The sequence below is a fragment of the Anomaloglossus baeobatrachus genome, chromosome 3, assembly GCF_048569485.1.
Source record: "Anomaloglossus baeobatrachus isolate aAnoBae1 chromosome 3, aAnoBae1.hap1, whole genome shotgun sequence".
Taxonomy (NCBI): Eukaryota; Metazoa; Chordata; class Amphibia; order Anura; family Aromobatidae; genus Anomaloglossus; species Anomaloglossus baeobatrachus.
Genome location: NC_134355.1, coordinates 402,877,571 through 402,895,806, shown reverse-complemented (window position 1 = coordinate 402,895,806; position 18,236 = coordinate 402,877,571). Strand labels below are relative to the sequence as shown.

Sequence of the window (18,236 nt, the reverse complement as noted above, 5' to 3'; positions counted from 1 at the left end):
CAAATATGCGAGACCTGGAGCAGTTTGCAAAAGAAGAGTGGTCGAGAATTTCAGTTGAGAGTTGTAGGAAGCTTGTTGATTGCTATAGGAAGCGATTGATTGCAGTTATTTATTCCAAAGAATGTGCAACTATATTTTAAGTTGAGGTTGCCAACAATTTTGTCTGGCCCATTTTTGTTGTTCTGTTTGAAATTATGTCCAATCTGCCTTTTTTTTTTTTCTCTTGTACTTTTCCAATACGTGCAAAGGAAATATACATGTGTTTAACAAAACAGGTGTAATTGCAATAATTTTCTGGGAGAAATACTTACCGTAATTTTCTGAACAATTTCAAAGACTCCCAACACAGTCATAACTGTGTGTGTGTGTGTGTATTTGTTTGTGTATATATATATATATATATATATATATATATAATGTATATAAAATATATATAATAATATATACACACAGCAATCAGTAAAAGGGTAACAGTGTATTGAACTTCTGACTTTCAGGATCCATATGTCATCATCTACTAAAGCTTTGCGCATGAGACTACCTTCATTTTATAGACAATCATCTTGGCTAGCTCATGCGTAAATTTGACTTACAACTATTTAGCATATGATTCGTTATGCAGATTCTTATGTCACTGCATTTTACTATTTTGCTCCTAAAAATCTAAATTTAATTTTTATTATCTTTTGTTAGTATTTTGTAAATCCACCTTTTGGATTCCATACTGCCTGAATCCTTCTGGGCATGCTCTTGATCAGATACAATCATGTCTCCATCGAAATCTGATCCCAGGTCTCTTCTATATGGTTCCATTGTTGGTGCATACTGGTCGACTCATTTGGGTATGTATATAGCTTTTTGTTCAAATCTAACCACAAGTGTTCGATTGGGTTGTGGTCTAGGAACTGTCAGAGGCCAATCCAGCACCTCTACTTCATTGTCATTGAACCATTTTTTTTTTGCCAACCTTGATGTATGTTTCAGGTCATTGTCCTGTTGGAACACTGTCGTCCTTTTCATAGCCATAGTACTCGAGTGTACGAAGTTATCTATCTTTAAGAATACTCCTATAGTTCACATTGTTACCACCATCGATCCCGGCTATGTATCTAATGCTTTTTTGCCTGAGAAATAACCCCATATCATCAGGGTTCTTCAACTGAACTTGACAGTTCCTGCAATTTCTCTGTTAGTCCCTTTCCTCTTGTTTTTTTAAGACCCATTTACACTATCAAAGCCTAGTCTATTGACTGTCCATTTCCAATCTTCTATTGTCCTCTCTGCATACTTCTTTACAAACTCGAGCCGATGATATTGAAGTCAAGGGTTCTTCAGCCTTTTTCGGGCCACCATTCCATACTTGTGTAATGTGCGTCTCAAATCTGTTGATCTCACTAACGTGTTTCTCCAAAAATAAGACACTGTCTTAGCACATTTTTTGGGGCAAAAAAAAAAATAAGACTTATTTTCAGGGAAGGGCTTATTCTCTGGGAAACACGGTTGGGATAGATTTACCCCCCAAAAAGCAGACCCCCCTTCCTCCAAGGAGAATCATTCCTAACAGACCCCCGACATCTGCGTTGCTCCCATGTCCACCTGTGATCTTCGGCGGGTGCTCCCAGCAGGTATGCTCCATGCGGTTCTCTCCTGCTTCTGGCCAACACACACACACATCATATCGCACACACACTAACCATATCTGGCGATACTGATTGCTTCTAGCTGGCAGAGTAAGCTGGGACGCAGTGCAGTGGAGCATGATGACCTGTGGTGGAACACATCGCTGCATTCCACCGCAGGTCCTTCGTACGTTCTCCACCGCAGGTCCTCCCGTTCGGCATCTGGTGACTATGATTGCGGGATCTTCTTTTTTCTCTCTTTTGCTAGTTTCTGCTTTCTATAATGAAGTGCCGTGCAGTCAGGGCTGTATTTTGCCGTCATGCTGCCCTAGGCACTTTAAGTGGTCGCGCCCCTTACTGACAACGTAAAACTGAGTTTTCGCACACATCTGTTTAAGGCAGATCTACTCTGTAAAACACTTTAAAAAGTATCAATGAGAAATGAAGGGCACTAACTAACCCCCCCCCCCATGGGGATCACCACAGGCACATCAAAACATAGCATGAGTATAAAATATTCCCACCATCCCCACTTATATACTGTGGACTGTCACACTGCCCTAATATACTACACACTGCCCCTCCCCTTATAAATTATATCCACCACACCTTCCTCGATTATGAAATATGATCTGCACATTGTCCTCACATCATGCTGCCCCCTCCTCACAGTGTCCCATGCATGCTTCCCCCTCCCAGTGTCCCATGCATGCTTCCCCCTCCTCACAGTGTTCTTGAACCACAAATAAATATAGAACCGAGGTATGGTATCAGCATAAGACCACAGAAAAAACAATACCTCTAAAAATATTTAAGTTTTATTTAGAAAATTATAAAAAATGACAAACAGTGTCTCTCTAAAAATACATAAAGGACAACACAGTGCCAGTGAGATGTTGGGAGGAGATAGTTTCAGCGTGAAAAGGATAGCGATAGATAGATATTCACAGAGTCGTCAGATTACTGATCTCATAGCCTTTATTGACCCTTCCTGACGACGGAGGGTGTCCTAAGTTACTGGGCACTCCCCGTTCCGGGTGGCTGTCCCTCCCTGTCCCTATCTCTAGCCAAGGGGTGTCCTCCACCAACCCAGGTGATTAGTGCAAAACCATAAATATACACATAAACACAAATGCGTTAAATTTGGTTCCTGACTCAAATAGATACTTCAGTCAGATGAATTTAAATTTTGTTAGGTGGAGCTGTAGGGGACCCGCTGCAGTAGCTGTCACCCCACGCTCTCCTCACAGTGTCCCATGCATGCTGCCCCCTCCTCACAGTGTCCCATGCATGCTGCCCCCTCCTCACAATGTCCCATGCATGCTGCCCCCTCCTCACAGTGTCCCATGCATGCTGCCCCCTCCTGACAGTGTCCCATGCATGCTGCCCCCTCCTGACAGTGTCCATGCATGCTGCCCCCTCCTACAATGTCCCATGCATGCTGCCCCCTCCTCACAGTGTCCCGTGCATGCTGCCCCTCTCCATGAGCTCCTAATGCTGCCTTCTCCTCTTTTCCATAATGACACCTCCATGCTGCCCCACTCATCATACTAAGACCACCACACTAGCGCTTATGCTGAGACACACACACACACACACACACACACACACACACACACACACACACACATACTACCCCACTCTTGATATTGACTCGCCTACATTGTTCCACTCCATACTGAGCCCACACATGCTGCCCCTTCTCCATAATGAGCTCCTAATGCTGCCCCCCTCTTATTCTGAGTCCTTACACTCCCTCCCCCATCGATATTGTCATTGCACTATCCCTCAACCCTTGTCCTCTGTCTCTAGCATGGCCCCTCTCTCCCATTCCCCCCACAGCAGCCTCTCTCCCCCGCCTCCAGCAGCAGCCTCTCCCCCAGCATCAGCCTCTCTCCCCCCAGCCTCCCCCAGCATCAGCCTCTCTCCCCCCAGCCTCCTCAGCATCAGCCTCCCTCCTCCCAGCCTCCCCCAGCATCAACCTCCCTCCTCCAGCCTCCCAGCCCCCCTCCTCCAAGCCTCCCCCAGCATCAGCCTCCCAGCCTCCCTGAGCATCAGCCTCCCTCCTCCAAGCCTCCCCCTCCCAGCCTCCCCCAGCATCAGCCTCCCAGCTTCCCAGCCTCCCCCAGCATCAGTATCCCTCTTCCCAGCCTCCCCCAGCATCAGCCCCAGCATCAGCCTCCCTCTTCCCAGCCTCCCCCAGCATCAGCCTCCCTCTTCCCAGCCTCCCCCAGCATCAGCCTCCCTCTTCCCAGCCTCCCCCAGCATCAGCCTCCCTCTTCCCAGCCTCCCCCAGCATCAGCCTCTCTCCTCACAGCCTCCCCCAGCATCGGCCTCCCTGCTCCCAGCTTCCCCCAGTATCAGCCTCCCTCCTCCCAGCCTCCCCCAGCATCAGCCTCTCTCTTCCCAGCCTCCCGCAGCATCAGCCTCTCTCTTCCCAGCCTCCCCCAGCATCAGCCTCCCTCTTCCCAGCCTCCCCCAGCATCAGCCTCCCTCTTCCCAGCCTCCCCCAGCAACAGCCACCCTCTTCCCAGCCTCCCCCAGCATCAGCCACCCTCTTCCCAGCCTCCCCCAGCATCAGCCTCCCAGCCTCCCCCAGCATCAGCCTCCCTCCTCCCAGCCTCCCCCAGCATCAGCCTCCCTCCTCCCAGCCCCCCTCCTCCAAGCCTCCCCCAGCATCAGCCTCCCAGCCTCCCTGAGCATCAGCCTCCCTCCTCCAAGCCTCCCCCTCCCCCTCCCAGCCTCCCCCAGCATCAGCCTCTCTCCTCCCAGCCTCAGCCTCTCTCTTCCCAGCCTCCCCCAGCATCAGCCTCCCTCTTCCCAGCATCAGCCTCCCTCCTCCCAGCCTCCCCCAGCATCAGCCTCCCTCCTCCCAGCCTCCCAGCCCCCCTCCTCCAAGCCTCCCCCAGCATCAGCCTCCCAGCCTCCCTGAGCATCAGCCTCCCTCCTCCAAGCCTCCCCCTCCCAGCCTCCCCCAGCATCAGCCTCTCTCCTCCCAGCCTCCCTCAGCATTAGCCTCCCAGCTTCCCCCAGTATCAGCCTCCCTCCTCCCAGCCTCCCCCAGCATCAGCCTCCTTCTTCCCAGCCTCCCCCAGCATCAGCCTCCTTCTTCCCAGCCTCCCCCGGCATCAGCATCCCTCTTCCCAGCCTCCCCCAGCATCAGCCACCCTCTTCCCAGCCTCCCCCAGCATCAGCCTCCCTCCTCCCAGCCTCCCCCAGCATCAGCCTCCCAGCCTCCCCCAGCATCAGCCTCCCTCCTCCCAGCCTCCCCCAGCATCAGCCTCCCTCCTCCCAGCCCCCCTCCTCCAAGCCTCCCCCAGCATCAGCCTCCCTGCCTCCCTGAGCATCAGCCTCCCTCCTCCAAGCCTCCCCCTCCCAGCCTCCCCCAGCATCAGCCTCTCTCCTCCCAGCCTCAGCCTCTCTCTTCCCAGCCTCCCCCAGCATCAGCCTCCCACTTCCCAGCATCAGCCTCCCTCCTCCCAGCCTCCCCCAGCATCAGCCTCCCTCCTCCCAGCCTCCCAGCCCCCCCCTCCAAGCCTCCCCCAGCATCAGCCTCCCAGCCTCCCTGAGCATCAGCCTCCCTCCTCCAAGCCTCCCCCTCCCAGCCTCCCCCAGCATCAGCCTCTCTCCTCCCAGCCTCCCTCAGCATCAGCCTCCCAGCTTCCCCCAGTATCAGCCTCCCTCCTCCCAGCCTCCCCCAGCATCAGCCTCCTTCTTCCCAGCCTCCCCCAGCATCAGCCTCCTTCTTCCCAGCCTCCTCCGGCATCAGCATCCCTCTTCCCAGCCTCCCCCAGCATCAGCCTCCCTCTTCCCAGCCTCCCCCAGCATCAGCCTCTCTCCTCCCAGCCTCCCCCAGCATCAGCCTCCCTCTTCCCAGCCTCCCCAGCATCAGCCTCCCTCTTCCCAGCCTCCCCCAGCATCAGCCTCCCTCTTCCCAGCCTCCCCCAGCATCAGCCTCCCTCTTTCCAGCCTCCCCCAGCATCAGCCTCTCTCCTCACAGCCTCCCCCAGCATCAGCCTCCCTGCTCCCAGCTTCCCCCAGTATCAGCCTCCCTCCTCCCAGCCTCCCCCAGCATCAGCCTCTCTCTTCCCAGCCTCCCCCAGCATCAGCCTCTCTCTTCCCAGCCTCCCCCAGCATCAGCCTCCCTCTTCCCAGCCTCCCCCAGCATCAGCCTCCCTCTTCCCAGCCTCCCCCAGCATCAGCCACCCTCTTCCCAGCCTCCCCCAGCATCAGCCACCCTCTTCCCAGCCTCCCCCAGCATCAGCCACCCTCCTCCCAGCCTCCCCCAGCATCAGCCTCCCAGCCTCCCCCAGCATCAGCCTCCCTCCTCCCAGCCTCCCCCAGCATAAGCCTCCCTCCTCCTAGCCCCCCTCCTCCAAGCCTCCCCCAGCATCAGCCTCCCTGAGCATCAGCCTCCCTCCTCCAACCCTCCCCCTCCCAGCCTCCCCCAGCATCAGCCTCTCTCCTCCCAGCCTCAGCCTCTCTCTTCCCAGCCTCCCCCAGCATCAGCCTCCCTCTTCCCAGCCTCCCCCAGCATCAGCCTCCCTCTTCCAAGCCTCCCCCAGCATCAGCCTCCCTCTTCCCAGCCTCCCCCAGCATCAGCCTCCCTCCTTCCAGCCTCCCCCAGCATCAGCCTCCCTCCTCCTAGCCTCCCCCAGCATCAGCCTCCCTCCTCCCAGCCTCCCACAGCATCAGCCTCCTTCCTCCCTCAGCCTCCCCCTCCCCCAGCATCAGCCTCCCTCAGCATCAGCCTCCCCCTCCCAGCCTCCCCCAGCATCTGCCTCTCTCCTCCCAGCCTCAGCCTCTCAGCCTCCCCCCAGCCTCAGCCTCTCTTTCCCCCCAGCCTCCCTCTCCCCCCAGCCTCCCTCAGCATCAGCCTCTCTCGTCTCAGCCTCTCTCTCCCCCCAGCCTCCCCCCCAACCTCAGCCTCTCTCCCCCCCAGCCTCCCCCCCAGCTTCAGCCTCTCTCTCCCCCCAGCCTCTCTCTCCCCCCCAGCCTCCCCCCCCAGCCTTAGCCTCTCTCTCTCTCCCCCCAGCCTCACCCCAGCCTCAGCCTCTCTCCCCTCAGCCTCAGCCTCTCTCTCCCCTCAGCCTCAGCGTCTCTTTCCCCCCAGCCTCCCTCTCCCCCAGCCTCAGCCTCTCTCCCCCCAGCCTCAGCCTCTTCCCAGCCTCCCCTCAGCCTCGCTCTTCCCAGCCTCCCCCAACCTAAGCCTCTGTCTCTTCCCAGCCTCAGCCTCTCTCTCTTCCCAGCCTCCCTCAGCCTCAGCCTCTTTCTCTTCCCAGCCTCTCTCTCTTCCCAGCCTCCCCCCAGCCTCAGCCTCTCTCTTCCCAGCCTTCCCCCAGTCTGTCTCTCTCTTCCCAGCCTCAGCCTCTCTCTCTCTTCCCAGCCTCCCCCCAGCCTCAGCCTCTCTCTTCCCAGCCTCCCCCCAGCCTCAGCCTCTCTCTTCCCAGCCTCCCCCCAGCCTCAGCCTCTCTCTTCCCAGCCTCCCCCCAGCCTCAGCCTCTCTCTTCCCAGCCTCCCCCCAGCCTCAGCCTCTCTTCCCAGCCTCCCCCCAGCCTCTCTCTTCCCAGCCTCCCCCCAGCCTCAGCCTCTCTCTTCCCAGCCTCCCCCAGCATCAGCCTCCCTCTTCCCAGCATCAGCCTCCCTCCTCCCAGCCTCCCCCAGCATCAGCCTCCCAGCCCCCCCCCCTCCAAGCCTCCCCCAGCATCAGCCTCCCAGCCTCCCTGAGCATCAGCCTCCCTCCTCCAAGCCTCCCCCTCCCAGCCTCCCCCAGCATCAGCCTCTCTCCTCCCAGCCTCCCTCAGCATCAGCCTCCCAGCTTCCCCCAGTATCAGCCTCCCTCCTCCCAGCCTCCCCCAGCATCAGCCTCCTTCTTCCCAGCTTCCCCCAGCATCAGCCTCCTTCTTCCCAGCCTCCCCCAGCATCAGCCTCCTTCTTCCCAGCCTCCCCCAGCATCAGCATCCCTCTTCCTAGCCTCCCCCAGCATCAGCCTCTCTCCTCCCAGCCTCCCCCAGCATCAGCCTCCTCTTCCCAGCCTCCCCCAGCATCAGCCTCCCTCTTCCCAGCCTCCCCCAGCATCAGCCTCCCTCTTCCCAGCCTCCCCCCAGCATCAGCCTCCCTCTTCCCAGCCTCCCCCCAGCATCAGCCTCTCTCCTCATAGCCTCCCCCAGCATCAGCCTCCCTGCTCCCAGCTTCCCCCAGTATCAGCCTCCCTCCTCCCAGCCTCCCCCAGCATCAGCCTCTCTCTTCCCAGCCTCCCCCAGCATCAGCCTCTCTCTTCCCAGCCTCCCCCAGCATCAGCCTCTCTCTTCCCAGCCTCCCCCAGCATCAGCCTCCCTCTTCCCAGCCTCCCCCAGCATCAGCCTCCCTCTTCCCAGCCTCCCCCAGCATCAGCCACCCTCTTCCCAGCCCTCCCCCAGCATCAGCCACCCCTCCTCCCAGCCTCCCCCACAGCATCAGCCTCCCAGCCTCCCCCCTCAGCACAGCCCTCCCTCCTCCCAGCCTCCCCCAGCATCAGCCTCCTCCTCCTCCTAGCCCCCCTCCTCCAAGCCTCCCCCAGCATCAGCCTCCCTCGAGCATCAGCCTCCCTCCTCCAAGCCTCCCCCTCCCCCCCTCCCAGCCTCCCCCCAGCATCAGCCTCTCTCCTCCCCAGTCTCAGCCTCTCTTTCCCAGCCTCCCCCAGCATCAGCCTCCCTCTTCCCAGCCTCCCCCAGCATCAGCCTCCCTCTTCCAAGCCTCCCCCAGCATCAGCCTCCCTCTTCCCAGCCTCCCCCAGCATCAGCCTCCCTCTTCCCAGCCTCCCCCAGCATCAGCCTCCCTCTTCCCAGCCTCCCCCAGCATCAGCCTCTCTCCTCCTAGCCTCCCCCAGCATCAGCCTCCCTCCCTCCCAACCTCCCCCAGCATCAGCCTCCCTCCTCCCAGCCTCCCTCAGCATCAGCCTCCCTCCTCCCAACCTCCCCCAGCATCAGCCTCCCCTCCTTCCAGCCTCCACCAGCATCAGCCTCCCTCCTCCTAGCCTCCCCCAGCATCAGCCTCCCTCCTCCCAGCCTCCCCCAGCATCAGCCTCCTTCCTCCCTCAGCCTCCCCCTCCCCCAGCATCAGCCTCCCTCAGGATCAGCCTCCCCCTCCCAGCCTCCCCCAGAATCAGCCTCTCTCCTCCCAGCCTCCCCCAGCATCTGCCTCTCTCCTCCCAGCCTCAGCCTCTCAGCCTCTCTCTCGCCCCCCCCAGCCTCCCCCCAGCCTCAGCCTCTTTCCCCCCAGCCTCCCTCTCCCCCCAGCCTCCCTCAGCATCAGCCTCTCTCGTCTCAGCCTCTCTCTCCCCCCAGCCTCCCCCCCAACCTCAGCCTCTCTCTCCCCCCAGCCTCCCCCCCAGCTTCAGCCTCTCTCTCCCCCCAGCCTCCCCCCCCCCAGCCTTAGCCTCTCTCTCCCCCCAGCCTCCCCCCCAGCCTCAGCCTCTCTCCCCTCAGCCTCAGCCTCTCTCTCCCCTCAGCCTCAGCGTCTCTTTCCCCCCAGCCTCAGCCTCTCTTCCCAGCCTCAGCCTCTCTCCCCCCAGCCTCAGCCTCTCTTCCCAGCCTCCCCTCAGCCTCTCTCTCTTCCCAGCCTCCCCCAACCTAAGCCTCTGTCTCTTCCCAGCCTCAGCCTCTCTCTCTTCCCAGCCTCCCTCAACCTCAGCCTCTTTCTCTTCCCAGCCTCTCTCTCTTCCCAGCCTCCCCCCAGCCTCAGCCTCTCTCTTCCCAGCCTCAGCCTCTCTCTCTCTTCCCAGCCTCCCCCCAGCCTCAGCCTCTCTCTTCCCAGCCTCTCTCTCTTCCCAGCCTCTCTCTCTTCCCAGCCTCTCTCTCTTCCCAGCCTCTCTCTCTTCCCAGCCTCAGCCTCTCTCTTCCCAGCCTCCCCCCAGCCTCAGCCTCTCTCTTCCCAGCCTCCCCCCAGCCTCAGCCTCTCTCTTCCCAGCCTCCCCCCAGCCTCAGCCTCTCTTCCCAGCCTCCCCCCAGCCTCTCTCTTCCCAGCCTCCCCCCAGCCTCAGCCTCTCTTCCCAGCCTCCCCCCAGCCTTAGCCTCTCTTCCCAGCCTCCCCCCAGCCTCAGCCTCTCTTCCCAGCCTCCCCCCAGCCTCAGCCTCCCTCTTCCCAGCCTCCCCCCAGCCTCAGCCTCCCTCTTCCCAGCCTCCCCCCAGCCTCAGCCTCTGTCTTCCCAGCCTCCCCCCAGACTCAGCCTCCCTCTTCCCAGCCTCCCCCCAGCCTCAGCCTCCCTCTTCCCAGCCTCCCCCAGCCTCAGCCTCTCTCTCTTCCCAGCCTCCCCCCAGCCTCTCTCTTCCCAGCCTCCCCCCAGCCTCTCTCTTCCCAGCCTCCCCCCAGCCTCTCTCTCTTCCCAGCCTCCCCCCAGCCTCTCTCTCTTCCCAGCCTCCCCCCAGCCTCTCTCTCTTCCCAGCCTCCCCCCAGCCTCCCTTTCTTCCCAGCCTCCCTCAGCCTCTCTCCCCCCAGCCTCCCCTTGCATGATTATAGTGGACAAAAAGAGGCATCGCAACGATCATCAACTAACCTGTAAGGTGCCCATACATTCTAGGCTCTGCCTTACCTGCTCTGGTGCCCGCCGCCCTGCTCTGGCTGGCTCCTCTTCTGGCTGGCTCCAGCTTCAGACGCGTCCTCCTCCGCGGCGTGTGTCGTCTGCAGCATTGGACGCTGCAGCACGGGGCAGTGAGCTGATTGTCGCGCCCGCGCGCCTCTGACTCCGGAAGTGCAGGCGATGGAACTTCCGGGATTAATCAGCTCACTATGCCTGGCGCCCGCCATGTATTTAAATATACAGAAGTGCGCCTGTCCTCCCTCTCAACCCCCCCCCCCCCGAACACAGCCGAGTGTAACGGAGGGAGGGACGGGGGGCGGGGATGTAAAAAAAAAAAAAAATTATATATTTTATTTTTGCTGCCAGAAAGTGCCGCCCCCCGCAACGTGCCGCCCTAGGCACGGGACCACGGGTGCCTAGTGGCAAATACGGCCCTGTGTGCAGTATTCTTTAACTTTCTTAGCTTCATGGACACTTCATTATTGAACTGCAACTAGGGTTTATTTTCGGGGTAGGGTTTACATTTAAGCCTTATGCCGAAATACTGAATATTCCTGTTACGAGACATACGGACACCTCCACTGCCGTGTTTGTTGCACCAGAACTGATAGACCTTGTGATGAGCCAACTTGTTGACTCCAATATTTCGACTGAACATCCACAGCTTGGCTTTTTAATGGATGGATGGACTTCATTTCATATTCTTCCAACTTTCATGGCACTCACATGATGTAGTTTGGCAATTTTCCTGGCCTAGTAACCACTATCGAGGAGCTGGATGATGATGTCTCTTTTTTTCATGGGAATACTTCTTCATAGATGCTCCTCAATTCGAACCCATGACATTTTGCTTCGGAATCAACCTAAGAACACACTGAGCTATTAGGGAAATGGAGAACAGATTGTAACTTGTAGTATACAGGAAGAAATTTTTTTTTACCAGGAGCAAAAACAGTAAAATTTAGTAACTTGAGAAGAATCTGCATAACTAATCATATGCTAAGTAGTCAGAACTAATCATATGCTAAGTAGTTGCAAGTCACATTTTTGTATGAGATCTCCAAGATGATTATAAATAAAGGTAGTGTCATTCTCAAAGCTTTAGTGGATGGTGAGATATGGAGCCTGAAAGTCAAAAGTTTAAAACATTGTTACCCTTTTACTCCTCACGGGGTGTGTGTGTGTTATATGTAATTATATAAGTATTATTCTTAATCGGTTAGGTTGGTAATTCTGAAATTTGCCCCAATTGTATGCTATACCTTTCTTTCTTGTTAGTCATTGAAAGCCAAAAACGAATCCCAAATTTTAATTATATAAATGTTTGGACAGAAGAAAATGAGGATTGTACTGAACTAATTAAGGTTAGATTTATAAACTGCTTGTAAACACACAAGCCTTGACTTTTCTCGCCAATCTCCATGGAACGTAGTTGAGTTAGCCTTGCCGGATTCATGAACCTGGAACGTCTGACAAGTGGTGTGTGCTTCCTTGCGTTATGCTAGAAATCAAATGCCAATAAGGGACTGCAGAGAGATTTGTGGCATACTGAAGACCACAGGTCATCATAAATTAGAGTAGCTGGAAGAATCTGGTGTGAAAACTCCAAAAGTCATAATCTTTTGGCAAAATTTTGACTTTTTAAAACTTTTACCTAGTTTTTTATTTAAAAGCTTTGATGAATCAGGGCCATAGATTCGTCTCTTCAGTTATAGGCAGAATATCCAGCTAAAGAGTAAATCTAAAGTATAGGCAAAATGCTGTCTGAAATTAAAACCAAAAAACTATCTTAGAGGAATTGTTTTTTTTTAACTTGCCTCTGCTGCTATCTAGTTCTGTTTCTGACTATAAATCTGGGTATAGAATTGAAATGACTGTAATGCGGACGTCACACGAGATGATCTATCGTGCGATGCATCGTCAAGGTCACGGTTTTCGTGACGCACATCCGGCATTGTTCACAATGTCGTCTCGTGTGACACCTACGTGCGACTCCAAATCGGTTATAAATCGTGGATTGTGTACTCGTCGCTCATTTTTAAAAAATTGTTTAATCTTATTTGCGCAGGGTGTTCATCGTTCCCGGGGCAGCACAAGTTGCTCTGTGTGACACCCCAGGAACGATTAACACACTTTACCTGCGGCACCCGCCGGCTATGCGGAAGGAAGGAGGTGGGTGGGATGTTTACGTCCCGCTCATCGCCGCCCCTCCGCTTCTATTAGCCGGTGGCTGTGTGACGTCGCTGTGACGCCGAACGTCCCTCCCCCTTCAGGAAGTGGATGTTCGCCGCCCACAGCGAGTTTGCTCATCAGGTACTTACGTGTGACGGCGGTTTAACGACTTTGTGCGACACGGGCAGCGATTTGCCCGTTACGCACAAACGACGGGGGCGGGTATGATCGCTCGTGCAATCGCACGATTGTACCGTGTGAAGCCCGCATTAATGCAAATGCAACAGTCAATGTGGATGAGCTCCATGTTTGAGCGGAGTATATTGCAGAGGGTCAGACTGTGCCGTATAATTTTCAGGTAAGGTTCACTTTATGCCCGGTTGCAGGCTTCAGCAGATTTGATGGTCTAGTATGTTCCAAAATCTCTGTTTCTGAATGTCGTCTACTGATTTCTAACTTTCTGTAAATAACAAAACATGCATTTTTCAATCTGTCTCAGAAGTTCCTTGTATTGTGTGAAGTTGAATTCTCTTCACGCAGGGAGGTGTGGAATTGGGAGGTCAGTCATGCAGTAAATTTCCCAGTTGAGATCTGTTTCAGCACAGATGAGATCTTTGGCTTCTTCAGAACTAACAGATTGAATGAAAGTATTGTAGTGCTCAGTTACGTGCACACTCTAAATTAAAGGGCACAAAAGTGAAACATGTTTGCATCTCAAAATTAAATCTCAAATTCTACAATGTCTCAAATATATTTGCTTACACATAGGAACTAAAAAGTGAATGCAAATTTTATTAAGTAAATAAATAAAATAAAGTAAAATAGAAATATGTGCTTTTTAAACCTTTTGAGTGTATAAGAAATAAAAATGTGCACAAAACTGGTTTTTGAAGTAGCAAAAGGAAATATAAAACAGAAACAAGAAATATATTTATAGTAAAAATAAAATAGTGAGTCCATTTTGGGGGTAAAGGCACTGCACCACGGCGAAGGTACTAGTCCATTGGATATTTTGGCATTATTTTCCTCTTGGATTACCAGTATGCAAAGAAAAGGGAGCCAGCACGATCTGAGAGTGGCATGCATCATATTTCAGATTTTTAGCAAATAATTGATCAATTCTTTGAGCCACCCCTGCCACTTTACGCCAAATCTCGATATGGGGGGTCCTACTCTATATTATGTATTTCATGTGCCATGTGGCCTCCTAGATAAATTAAAAGCAGAACACATATTGCAGCACACATACCCATAACTTGTATATAACCGCTTCCATGTCGCAAAAAGAGGCAACTGCAGATATAAGCCAGCCCAGGTTCCAATGTGCGCAGCAGACGCCACACACGCCAGGACTATATCAGAACTGACCCTCACAGTGCCAGACCAGCAACCATAAATCAAGGCTGATCAGATCCATGTATGGTGCTTAATTAACATTGCCTGTTGGAAAAGGGTGAGGCAACTGAATGTGAACAGCTACCAACAGAGGGAATATATTACAAACCAAAGTCAGGCGTGCGTGGAATAGGTGGTGGTCTGCCTTGATTTATAGTTGTTGGTCTGGCACTGTGAGGGTCAGTTCTGATATAGTCCTCGCGTGTGTGGCGTCTGCTGCGCACGTAGGGACCTTGGGTAGCTTTTATCCGCAGTTGCCTCTTTTTGCAACATGGAAGCGGTTATATACAGGTTACAGGTATGTGTGCTGCAATATGGTTCTGCTTTTAATTTATCTAGGAGGCCGCATGGCACATGAAATACATATTATAGAGTAGGACACCCCTATTGAGATTTGCCGTAAAATGGCAGGGGTGGCTCTAAAAATTGATCAATTATTTGTTAAAAATGTCATTTTGTATTATAGTACAGTTGGAATAAATCCGTGAATTTGCACTTTTTATGTGATGCATGCCACACTCAGATCGTGCTGGCTCCCTTTTCTTCATTACCAGTGTGCAGTAGCTCCTTATAATAACTACCTTGCCACTTGGTAACTTTAAAATATTTCTACATGCTTCTACATGTGCAGGCGTCGGGCAGGTTCAGAATGCTACTAACCTGCAAATTAACCTCATAGCCTCCCTTCCAACACTCTTGCACCGCTCCAATCTATCCTAAACTCTGCGGCCCGCTTAATCCACCTCTCCTCTCGCTATTCCCCAGCCTCGCCACTCTGCCAATCCCTCCACTGGCTTCCCATCGCCCAACGACTCCAGTTCAAAACATTAACCATGACATACAAAGCCATCCACAACCTGTCTCCTCCCTACATCTGTGACCTAGTATCCCGGTACCTACCTGCACGCAACCTCAGATCCTCACAAGATCTCCTTCTCCACTCCTCTCTTATCTCCTCTTCCCACAATCGTGTACAAGATTTCTCCCGTGCCTCCCGCATACTCTGGAACGCTCTACCTCAGCATATCAGACTCTCCCCTACTATGGAAAGCTTCAAGAGGAACCTCAAGACCCACCTCTTCCAACAAGCCTACAACCTACAATAACCCTCAGTCCAGTAGACCACTGCGCAGCCAGCTCTGTCCTCACCTACTGTACCATCACCCATTCCCTGTAGACTGTGAGCCCTCGCAGGCAGGGTCCTCTCTCCTCCTATACCAGTCTGTTTTGTACTGTTAATGATTGTTGTACGTATACCCTATTTCACTTGTAAAGCGCCATGGAATAAATGGCGCTATGATAATCAATAATAATAATAATAACTGCAGGTTAATAGCATTTTTCCATATGACAGGTTCCTTTTAATTAAATTGGTTATCATTTTCCCAAATTAATAAAATTGCAACGTCCTTGTAAAAACAAACAACTTTGCAATTTACTTGTAAAAAAAAAAAAAATAAATAAATAAAGCAATTTTAAGTTTGCTACTTTACGTTTGCGCCAGCCACTGTAGTCTACCTTCAGTGGTGAGGAGCGCCTAGTTTCATATTTACTGTTATAGAGCTTGTTATCACACTGCACTGATTGATCTGGTCAACTACTGCACTGCTCCCATGCTCCAGACACAAATCCGCCTGTGATTGCAGATGGCACAGATTGAGCCACCACCACGAGGATGCCATAGGTCCAACTGTCAATCAATTAAGGGCGCTGAGACAGAAAAGCGTTGTGCTCCTGAAGACATGAGACCTCCCCACCCCCCATATTATACCCCTGATCGTGTACATTTTTACTTTCCTGTAAAATGACTTACAAAGTGGGCAGTGCTTATGTAATGTATGAATGGGGAGATTCCTGATACTTTTTTTGTATAAGGATGAGGAGGGGCTTTGCTTGGATGAGGGATGCAGCTGTTGATGGGTATTATTAATACATAGTACTGTGTATCACATTCATTTAATTTCTCTGATTGTGATTTATTTCTTTCAGTTGTCAGCTCGGTCACTGCCGATAGTGCAATCAGATGAGCGACTGCAGCCTTTACTTAGCCACCTCAGGTATGTGTGTGTTACGTAAGGTATCGGTTTATCCATGGTGATCTCCATACAAGATTACATCTGTGCCACTTTACTTCCATTAAACATGATGGCAGTTCTTTCTGTAACGCGAGCACACTTTAGTATTACCAGATGAGAAGATTTAAGTTCTATCTGACATGGTCATTCACAGAACTAGGAGATGCATGTCTGTTTTCTTGAAGATTGTGCAGCATTAAGCGAGCATTACAGGATACACGCTGGTTAATCTAATGTGTGTTTGAACCACTGAACACTGATTGTGTCATGAATGAAGCTTTAGTAATCCATGCACTATTCTCTCTGAACAGTGTAGATTCAGGATTCCAGGGATCTGCTATCCTCGTGTTTTCTTACAGCAGGGGAGCTACCATTGCATGCATGTAAGCCAACATGGATGTGCAGGGAGTTGTCATTCTGGTTCTAGTAATTCCATACTTAAATGACACATTCTGCAATAATGGACAACCCGTACATAAAGGGTATGGTGTCTGTAGAAGGGTTTAATTTTTTTATTGCTTTTTTCCTTGGCTAACACCATTTCAGCGCGATTTGTGCTTTCGTTTAGGGCAGTCATGTGACATCAAGTCAAACGACGGCTGCAGCCAATCAGCTCCTGATCGGCTGCAGTTTTCATTATTTAGTCAGAGCTTATCAATTAGAGCAGAGGTGCCCAACTCCAGTCCTCAAGGCACACCAACAGTGCATGTTTTCAGGATTTCTTTAGCATTGCATGGGTGTTGGATTCAGCACCTTTGCAGGTGATTAAATTATCACCTGTGCAATACTAAGGAAATCCTGAAAACATGCACTGTTGGTGTGCCTTGAGGACTGCAGTTGGGAACCTCTGAATTAGAGAACTGGTAGATGTTCAGCAGAGAAAACATTGAATACATCAAAACTACAGCAAGCAACCTAGTAAGGGATACACCACTAAAGTCTTGTTACCTACATTATGCTGCACTTGCATCAGACAGCTAAAATCTGGTGAGGGACTTAATCATTGCCTGGTTCTGTCAAGTCCCGTCCTTGCTGTTTTGTTTGTAGCTGCCATAAGTAAACCAAAAATTCTACTAATTATCAAATTTATATTCTGTCGTTACAATTCATTATTACTTATTTGCCGATTTATTTATTTTTTTCCATTTTTTTTCTGTTTCTTTGGTGTTTATCATTTGTGCCTTTAGCTCCTTATTAACATTTAATGTACTAGTATGTTATATGTCGGCTCCTTGACTTCAAACTGAACTGAGCCTTCACCTTTGCATGACTTTGCATGACAGGAACTGATCCTGTTTTGTGTTATTCAACCATCATCTGCTCTGACAGCGGCAAACGGAGTGAGCGCTGCCTGCGACTGTTAATCTAATAAATGCCACTGAAATCTGTGATGGCAGTATTTCTAACCGGCCATCAATGCCTGAGCGCGTCGCGCCAATAGGCTGTCATGACAGCCGGGTGTCTGATGAAGACTCCCTTGACTGTCGGTACTTCTCTGAAAGCCAGCCTGTTGCTGACGTTCATAGGACACCATGATTTTTGCAATATACAGCAATACTAATTCCATTCCCCTAAGTGGACTTAAAAATATGGTAAAGCGTAAAAACCAAAAACACATTTTCATTGTATTTATACATACATAAAAGTCTGATTGATCAAAATATAAAACAAATTAATCTGATCAGAAAACGGCGTAATGAGAAAAAAATAATTAAAACACCAGAATTGCAGAATTGTTTTTTGGCCGTTGCAACACCTGAACAAAATTACAACTAGCGGTATCAAAACATCGCATCTACCTCAAAATGGTATCAAGAAAACCATCAGACCAGGCAGCAAGCCGTCACAACTCTATCACCTAAAAATTGAAAATGTTACGAACTTCAGAAAATGGCGACACAAAGGAATCTTTTATTTTTCGTTAAAATAACGCACCTTGACGGATTCCGTTAGAATCCGCCAAGGTGTCTAATGATTGTCTATGGTGGCAAATTCTGCTGCAATGCGCTAAGCGGCGGAATCGGCTGACGGATTCCGTCACTTTCTACTGAACAATGTTTAGCATGTCCAGCAGAACGATCTAAATAGTTTAAAATCACTCCTGGCATTTCTATTTCTCTCTGTCGGTCGGTATCTCCCTCTTACCCCTTCTCCCATACTCGCCGATCACTGGCGTGGCGCTGCACAGCTGTCATACTGCTCTGGCGGCTTCTCCTGCTTTTGAAAATGCCGGCCGCTCATTATTCCATCTCGTTTTCCCTGCTTCCCCCGCCCACCGGCACCTATGATTAGTTGCAGACCCACCCCCACACTGAGTGACATCTGTCTCACTGCAACCAATCACAGCCGCCGGTGGGCGGGTCTATGTAGTGCAGTACAATAAATAATTTAAAAAAAAAACGGTGTGCGGTCCCCCCC

General features: G+C 52.0%; 1 protein-coding gene across 2 annotated transcripts in view; it reads left to right on the top strand.

The window, feature by feature from the left end:
* The window catches only part of PRIM2 (DNA primase subunit 2), a 214,535-nt gene that overhangs the window by 116,258 nt on the left and 80,041 nt on the right, over positions 1 to 18,236 (top strand). For both annotated transcript variants that reach the window (XM_075338448.1, XM_075338447.1), the window contains exon 8: positions 15,733 to 15,800. In XM_075338448.1, coding sequence (XP_075194563.1) covers positions 15,733 to 15,800 — 68 coding nt within the window. The remainder of the gene's footprint in view (positions 1 to 15,732; positions 15,801 to 18,236) is intronic.